This window comes from Brachyhypopomus gauderio, chromosome 5 (genome assembly GCF_052324685.1).
Source record: "Brachyhypopomus gauderio isolate BG-103 chromosome 5, BGAUD_0.2, whole genome shotgun sequence".
Lineage (NCBI taxonomy): Eukaryota > Metazoa > Chordata > Actinopteri > Gymnotiformes > Hypopomidae > Brachyhypopomus > Brachyhypopomus gauderio.
The window spans coordinates 5,354,709-5,363,775 of record NC_135215.1 but is presented as its reverse complement, the minus strand read 5'-3'; the positions used below and the strand labels follow the sequence as shown (position 1 = coordinate 5,363,775).

Sequence of the window (9,067 nt, the reverse complement as noted above, 5' to 3'; positions counted from 1 at the left end):
GAATGTCACATTTGCATTGAAATGATTCATCGCATGATACATATCTAGGTCATTTATATAAAATCAATGAGTAGACAGTGAAGATTCAGTTTGCACAGCAAAGCAGAGCAGGCGTGGAAGGAAGGAGACGAAGTGGTAAAGACGTAAACGAGAAAGAGGTGGAAGAGGATGCAGAGAGCAACGAAAGAGGGGAGTGAAAGAGAGGAGCGAAAGAGGAGAGTGAAAGGGGGAAACGAATTGCTCGAATCACTGGCAGCCTGCAAGCGGTCTCCCGTGTAAGCCGTTCCCAGTGCTTCACAGGTGAAGCCCATATTTCTGCAACATTTAGACAATCCTCTGGGCAGCCCAAATGTTCTGAATCATAATGAATAGTGACATCTAGAGTCTGTTGCTAATCTCGGGAGCTTCGACCGACATGCTGCTGTCATAGCCATCTGCATTCAATTTTCTTAACATTCTGGACATCTGTGTGCTTGGACCAGGAGACCAGGAGACAGAATGAGAGAGAGAGGGGGAGAGAGAAAGAGAGAGAGATTAAGGAACAATAGTGGGTACATCACTCTATGGAGATGGTAATATATGGCAGGTATCCCCTATGTCTCTGTATTGAATGCCATTGTCTGATTGAGTACACAGCCTTACCCAACAGCTCTGAACACACAGCACACAACATTCATCTGCAAAGGCTTGCACAATAATGGCAAAGGAATGTTCAAATGGTATTTTTTGAGCAACTAGACCTTTCCCAGAGGTGCAGAGAGGACTGCAGGTGCAGTGCAGTGTTTGATGTTGTGTGTGTGATGACTGCTGAGATTATGGGAGAGCGGCGACCTTTCTCATCAGGGTGGAAGCATCTAATGAGGGCAGCTACTAATCTGAACGCTGATGGTTCTGCCAGTCAGGATGAGAGAGTCAAACTGTTGCTCCCATTCCATAGTGCTAGAGGAGGTTAGAGGAGGCTAGAGGAGGCTAGAGGAGATGAGAGGAGGCTAGAGGAGGTTAGAGGAGGTGAGAGGAGGTTAAATGAGGTAAGAGGAGGTGAGAGGAGGATAGAGGAGATGAGAGGAAGCTAGAGGAGGCTAGAGGAGGCTAGAGGAGGTGAGAGGAGGTTAGAGGAGGTGAGAGGAGGTTGGAGGAGGTGAGAGGAGGAGAGAGGAGGTTAGAGGAGGTGAGAGGAGGTGAGAGGAAGAGAGATGAGGTTAGAGGAGGTGAGAGGAGGTGAGAGGAGGTTAGAGGAGGTTATAGGAGGCCAGAGGAGGTTAGAGGAGGTGAGAGGAGGTGAGAGGAGGCTAGAGGAGGTTAGAGGAGGTTATAGGAGGCCAGAGGAGGTTAGAGGAGGTGAGAGGAGGTGAGAGGAGGTGAGAGGAGGCTAGAGGAGGTTAGAGGAGGTGAGAGGAGGTGAGAGGAGGTGAGAGGAGGTTAGAGGAGGCTAGAGGAGGTTAGAGGAGGTTATAGGAGGCCAGAGGAGGTTAGAGGAGGTGAGAGGAGGTGAGAGGAGGCTAGAGGAGGTTAGAGGAGGTGAGAGGATGTTAGTGGAGGCTAGATGAGGTTAGAGGAGGTGAGAGGAGGTGAGGGGAGGTGAGGGTAGGTTAGAGGAGGTTAGAGGAGGTTACAGGAGGTGAAAGGAGGTTAGAGGAGGTGAGAGGAGGATAGAGGAGGTGAGAGGAGGTGAGGGTAGGTTAGAGGAGGTGAGAGGAGGCTAGAGAAATTGAAATGAGGTGAGAGGAGGTTAGAGGAGGTGAGAGGAGGCAAGAGGAGGTGAGAGGAGTTTAGAGAAGGCGAGAGGAGGAGAGAGGAGGTTAGAGAAGGCGAGAGGAGGTGAGAGGAGGTTAGAGGAGGCGAGAGGAGGTGAGAGGGGTCTACATGAAGTTCACACACATCCTTACTGAATATATTTGTATGCAACATCTGCAACATCTGTAGTCTATTAATTTACCTATAAATTATATTCTGACATGAACTCTGTTCTGCTTTTCCTCTTTCTCCTGCCTGCTACCCAATCCTGCTGCTCTGGCTAGTGAACAGTTGGCTCTGTGAGACGCAGTCGCATTCTTCTCCAGCCGAAAGTGAGCGACTGCTGCTTGAACTCGGAGAGTGTGGCATTCTTTCCTCGAGAGCCGCCATGCTGAGGCTGTCACGAGAGGCAACCTTCAAATGGTCCGTAATTAAAGACCCTCGCACACACGGGCGTGAAACACACAGACACAATATGGCGCGCGCGTGCGCACACACACACACACACACACACACACACACACACACACACACACACACACACACACACACACACACACACATACATACACGCTTGCATGTCCAGATTTCAGAAGGCGAAGGAGTTTTTATAGAGCTTATCCCAGCCAACATCACAGTGCACAGGCAATAAAAGCAAATGGAGAGTGAATGCTAAAGGTGCAGAAACACACATGTGGCATCACGCTCTGTGGGGGAAGATCCAGCACAGTGAACGACCCATCAGACGCACCTCGCTCCTGCCAAACACGGCACACCCCGGACCATTGAGCGCAGCAGACAGAAACATTACCACCAGCCCACTAAAGACGCACTGGAGATCTACCGCGTAACACTTTTGAACCAATCAGAAAATGGCATTCCCACACATGTGCGCTGTATGCGTCGGAGCTCCTGTGTGGTTCTGCTGTGGTCCGCTCAGGAGGGAGGAAAGCGTGGAAAACCGCGGGAGTGTTACGGATGGTTTTGGGCGCTACCTGTTTATTTAGTCCTGAATAACTGCTTCACAGCGTGTGGAGGCTGCTGGTTTGGCGGCCCCCCCGGCCCCTGGACACTGGCCCCCGGCCCCTGGCCCCCTCTACTCCCGCTTCTCCTCCTCTTCCTCTCTAGCGTGTGGTGCGGTTTTGTTCCGCGCAGTCGTGCCAGCGGTCCGGCGCGCACCGGGTCTCGCGTCAGTCGCCTCGGCAACAGCCTATAAGAGCATGCTCCAGCAGCTTTTGATGGACGGCTGAAGAGGGGTGGCTGAGAGAAAGCAGACACCGGCGGGGTCACTCCCAGTGACAGCAGCGGGAGAGCCCATCAACGCCCCCCCCACCACTCACTCGTTGGCATCAAAAGGCGGCCCTCGCAAGAACAGTTGTGATTTATGACTTGGCTAAGTGACTCACGTCAACAGTGCAATCAGTGAGGTAAAGCACAGCGCGCGTGCCAGGAGACAAACAACAGAAATGACAAAAGCTTCCAAGAAGCCACATTCAGAGAGAATAAAAAGGAGATTTCTTTGGTTGCTGGTGTTATGCTGGCAGGGGAAAGTTAAAAGTGTGTGAATGCTCGCTCTGCCTACATGCACGCGCTACGGACACGAGGTCTCGCCGGATCCCCGTCTGGGAGGCGGCCTCACATGGTGCCCCACTGCATTGTGGGCTGTCGCCTGGCTGTGTAAGGGGAGAGTGTGTGGGGAAGTATTTGATTACTTGAGAGTATGGACATGGACATGCAGGGTTAACCACAGAAACGGCTCGGAGCAGGCCCCTGGCCACAACACACACAGCCAGACTCTGCCGGAGCCCAAACTGAGTCTTCTAGTGCACTGTCCCAGATTACATTCATGAGAGAGAGAGAGAGAGAGAGAGAGAGAGAGAGAGAGAGAGAGAGAGAGAGAGAGAGGGAGGGAGGGAGGGAGGAAGTGAGCATGGATTTGGATATCATTAGTACCAGCGATGGACCAGCCGCCACAGGGAGAGTCTGTGGTATAAAAAAGTGGGAAGAAGAGAAAGAGGGACAAAAGCAGAGAGGAGAGAGAGAAAAAGAAAGAGAGGGAAGGAGGGAGTGAAGGAGAGAGATCCTTCAGGCTTTTTCATAGAAGCACTGAAAAGGGGATAAAAGTTTTTTGGGACATACTTAAAGACACACACACACACACACACACACACACACACACACACATACACACACACACACACACACGTAAGTGAAATGTGATGCTCCCAAAAGTGCTTTTCTATAGATATGTATATTCAGAAACAGGTGCACCATTTCCTGAGACCCTGCACCCAGTGTCCACTCCGTAACCAGATACACAACGCATGAGACACAGGTGTACACACACACACACGCACACACACACACACACACACACACACACACACACACACACACACACACACACACACACACACACACACACACACAGCCACATACATGTGTATGTAAACTATATTGTGCCAAGTGGGTGCTGAAATGTTGAGTCAAGTGAGTGGTGAAATGTATTAATTGAACCATGTAAAACAATTTAGTGGAAAGTTTTAGGCAGATCACTTGAAACAGAAGATAGCAAGACAGTTGGACTGACAGAAAAAGAGAGAGAGGAAGAGAGAGAGAGAGAGGAAGAGAGAGGGGAAAGAACAGCAGCCATGCCTTCTTGTATAATAATTTCCATCCGCCCCAGAATCTGGCCCCCTGCCATCCGGCCCTTCCCCCCACCAGCAGGCGAGCAGGCACTACTGCCGCGTCCAGACCGCGTCCACTGCGGTTCGGCGCGCGGTGTCTATTTTGGAAGATTTAGGCCGAATTCCGACGACTCGCAGTCTCTCCCCGTCCCAGTGCCGCCCATCCCGATCAATCCCAGCAGGCTGTGGGGCAGAGTAATGAGACGCGAGGCCCCGGTAATTACCCTGCAGTGAGTAATTATCAGGTTGTTTCACGAGCTCTTTAAACTCCTCGACTGCGCCAGTGAGCGGTGACGGGATCGCCCCGTTCCATAAGCCGATGTCGCTCCTTCGAAGTGTTGCACGGCCTCCCTTCCGCCTGAAGGGGGCAGTGTTTTCATAGCCACTGGCTCACTCCACCACACACGGAGGAGCAAGGACTTTGGGGGCTGTGTTGATGTGCTGGGATCGCTGGGCAGAGAGGTGAGTGTTAAGGCTTCCACCCCAGTAAATCCCACCGTGTGAACACATGGGTAGAGCCGCAGACCAAGGACGAGGGCTTTGGTCTTAATCCAGGCTGCTCACAAAATGGGGACAGGCATGTGGGTCTCCAGCGAGTAGACAGACAAAACAATGCAGCAAAAAGCGCTGACAGGAGCAATTTCCAGTCCCAGCCAACAGCACGGCAGAGTGAAGAGATGGCAGTATAATTACAGGGCCGGAGGATAGAGAGAAGAATCTATCACTTGGCGATCATTTAACAACTATGCTGCATTCATGCAAATCTCCATTTCGGACATCGTTTGACAGGCCTTCCTCAGGGGAGCAGTGCTCTGCCGTACTGCCTGTGCCTGACTCGCTGCTTCTGTGTGAGGGTACTTACTAGCCATGACAAATCTGTGTGTGAGTATGTGTGTGAAGGAAAGGGAGCAGCCCTCCCTGGAGATAGTCTTCTCTCCGTGCGTGTTTGAGAGTGGATCCCTTGAGAGTGGCTATGCACGTTTATTTGGCTTAATTACTATGCTGCATTCACAGGGGGGAGTGAGAATGAATGACACTTCACTTAACGACCAGCCTCGTCTGGCCAGCTTCTGTCTGCCAGCTCCTTTCATTAAAGCTCTCTGTCTCTCTCCCCCCATCTATCTATCTCATTCTCTTGTTCTCTCTCTCATTCTTTCTCTTGTGCTCTTTCTCTTTCTCTTCTCTTTCTCTGTCCCTTCCTCCTTCTCTCTTTCTCACTGGCACTCAGGCAGTGTGTGGGTGTGAACACCGATCTGTCACTCTGTGAGGCATCAAAAGAGCCATCAAACACCTGTGGACCACTCAATCACACACACACACACACACACACACACACACACACACACACACACACACACACACACACACACACACACACACACACACACACACACACACACACACACACACACAGCTGTATCACCATGGCCAGGTGTCTAATTATCTTAGCTTGTCTCTATTCTCACACCTCACCAGCCAAAAACACGTTAAGTCACACACACTCTCTCTTTTGCTCTCTGTCATTTAGACAGACACTCTCTCTCTCTGACATACAGGGTGTATACAGCACATGTCTCTGAAATGTATTTTTTTCATCATGGGGAGACACGTTTGACACGTTGTGTTGAGCCTCTGAGCACTGTGACCGGTGTATCTCCATTTAAGAGCTCTTGTTGAAGGTGCAGGGATGAAATGGCCACGTGTGAAGACATCCGTCAGTCACATCATCTATTAAACATCCCCCGCGCCCCAAAGAGGAACAGGAAGGAAGGAATCACACAAGTGTGAAACTTTGTAAAAAAGGAATGACTGTGATGACAAGCTGAACTGTAATTTTTCCCACAATGCTCCAGACCGCCCCAGTACTGTGGGACTGGCCACAGGTGGCCCTGCACCCTTTCAGTGTCCAATGTTATATACAAAAACAAAAACCCCAAAGCCACAAAACTGGCATTCCAAAGTGCCAGATCTCATCATCCCTTCTTGTCCTTTTTGATCTTGTCGTTTTTCCACTCACTATAAGTCATATTTGAGGTGAGCGTCTACATATTCATGTATGTGAATTCTCACTCCTTCTTTGTTCAGATTTTCTGAGTATTTCAGACTACAGACTCTAACACCAAAATAACTCCCTCTAACTAAACAAGAAATGAGAGGGTGTTTTAATGTCCCCTACTCTTGCAAATCTGTCCCTCACACTAACCTTGCAATCAACACAAACGCCGGAACACATATACTAACCAAAATCGGTATGTTTGAAATGAGAGTGAGAGAAAAAGAGAGAGAAAGAGAAAGAGAGAGAGACAGAGAGTGGGGTCGAGAGAGAGAGAGAGAAAGGGAGGGAGCGAGATCATCGCCACACATTGAGCTGTATACTTTTGGTCATGTTTCTGGACAAAGAACCACAGTGGCTCTCCCAGCTTACGTTAAAAGCGAAATGGCCAAAAATATGGCAAAAATGCTGGTGCTTATTTCCGCGGGAGATGAAAGCCCTGGCGTATAAAGAGGCTGCTCTAGTCTGGGGTTCTCCACTGTCGCCATACAAAATAACACTCTGTCCAGAGAATAACATGTTTACAGCCGCCGCCACCGTTCACACTTAGAGCAGCAGAGCCTTCCAACAAAGCTGCCGGGTCTGGAGGTGAGAGAGAGAGGGCTGTGGTCTGGAGGTGAGAGAGAGAGGGCTGTGGTCTGGAGGTGAGAGGGAGAGGGCTGTGGTCTGGAGGTGAGAGGGAGAGGGCTGTGGGAGGGCGTGGGGGAAGACGTGGGTACTTCCAGAACTATGTTTCTGCACATGTGCACTTGACAGTGCGTACAAGGGTTCTTCCACAATGCCTGGGCAGGACAAAAAAAAAACCCAGAGACAATTATGAAATGAAATGTTCAAAGTGGAGGATGATCTAGTGGAGCTTGCAGACCCCTGGGCATCCACTGAAAACCATTACAGTGAGATACAGCCCACAGTCTGGAAGCCATAGGACAGGGCACCAGGCGCCGAGCTCAGTCTAGAGAGACAGAGGCAAGGAACAAGACCAACAAGAGCCAACACACACAGCTACATTTCCCGAGACCTCCCTGAACATATGGAAACAATCTGTCAGAGCAAAATGAGAATAGACGATCATATGCCAGAGAGAGAGAGAGAGAGAGAGAGAGAGAGAGAGAGAGAGAGAGAGAAAATAGACAGAAATGAAAGAGTGAAGTAGCAGAACGGAGCTAGTTAAAACACTGGAAAACTCAGATTGATAAAAATACACAGAGCAGAAATAAAAACTGCACATAGATAGATAGATAGATAGATAGATAGATAGATAGATAGATAGATAGATAGATAGATAGATAGATAGATAGATATACATAAGAATACATGTAGAACGATTTAAGAAAGATGAATAACACTTATGGTGAAGAATAAAAAAACAATAGTAAAAAGATCAACAGAACTGGTCTGAAAGGACCGTGAGTTCTAACAGGTTGCTATAATATTAGGCTCCCAGCAGACAGCAGTGGCTCCAGAACTCACCCTTGTAGGAGAGCCTGAGCCGGGGCACGTTCCTCTTGGTGTGCTGCGGGGCCACTCTCCCAGGCAGTGGCACCCCGCACAGCAGCAGTACAATCCCAACCAGGTAATCCATGGTGCTGGAGCACTGGTCTCCAGCCCAGGGGGGGGCTCACAGCCCAGAGTGCCCAGGGAACAGTGTTCCCCTCTGGGGTGAATTACAGATCTCTGCAGTCCCTCCTCGGGTAGAGAGAGAGAGAGAGAGATCCAGAGCCGTGAGGTCGTCCAAGGGAGGCAATCCGAATCAGATCCCCAGCAAGGCAGGCGGGGACTGGGGCTCACATGGCTCCATTGAGGGGTTCCTAGGCTGGGTAGGGGGTTATGAGATCACGGGGGTTTAAAGTGTATTCCTCTCGAGGTGAAGCTCTCTGCAGCCTGGCAAGGTGCTGAGTGTGAATCTTTGTCTGGGGAGAGGGTCCCGTCACGCTACTCCACTCGTCTTCTCTCCAGCTTCTCCCCCTCCCGTGTCGCGCATGCACACTAACTCACACACACTCCAGTACACACACTCCAGTACACACTTCCAGCCCTGTCCTCAGCTCAGGCAGACTGCGAGGACGAGAGCGAGGAACAGAGTGCTACACCATCCACGAGAGCAGAGAAAGGGAGGGAAGGGGAGGAGGGAGGGAGTGAGGGAGGGAACGAGAGCAGCTGAAGGAGGAGAAGGGGGGGTGGTGGAGGAGAGAACAGCTCAGCTGAGGTATGGACAGGACTCCACGGCACAGGTCTGACTGGCTCCCAGCCCCAAGTCCCTCCACTGCTTCTGTCTCCAACACTGCCTTGCTCATCCTGTTTTTTTGGTTTACCGTACCTGATGTGAAATGCTTATGCTCTGTTCATCTTTCAACACATTTTTATTCGTTTTTTCTTTTTATCTTTTACTGTCCATTGTTTTTCTGTCAAACTCTACCTTTCTAAAGGTTACATAGAGAAAATGCACATTTGGACGGTTAGAGACACATACACAGGGACAGGGCTTTCCAACTCCAGCTTAGCCAGATAGATGGAACAGAGGTTAACACAGACCCACCCTGACTGCCCATAGCCTGCACATCTGTAAGTGAACTGGGGTCCAGCAGCTGAGTTG

The 9,067-nt window shown here is 50.3% G+C and overlaps 1 protein-coding gene across 1 annotated transcript in view; it reads right to left on the bottom strand.

Annotated features, from left to right (window-relative positions):
• sema3aa (sema domain, immunoglobulin domain (Ig), short basic domain, secreted, (semaphorin) 3Aa) overlaps positions 1-8,564 on the bottom strand; it is a 27,997-nt gene extending 19,433 nt beyond the window's left edge. The window contains exon 1 of the mRNA XM_077005128.1: positions 7,945-8,564. Coding sequence (XP_076861243.1) covers positions 7,945-8,056 — 112 coding nt within the window. The 5' untranslated portion in view covers positions 8,057-8,564. The remainder of the gene's footprint in view (positions 1-7,944) is intronic.
• Positions 8,565-9,067: the final 503 nt, after the last annotated feature.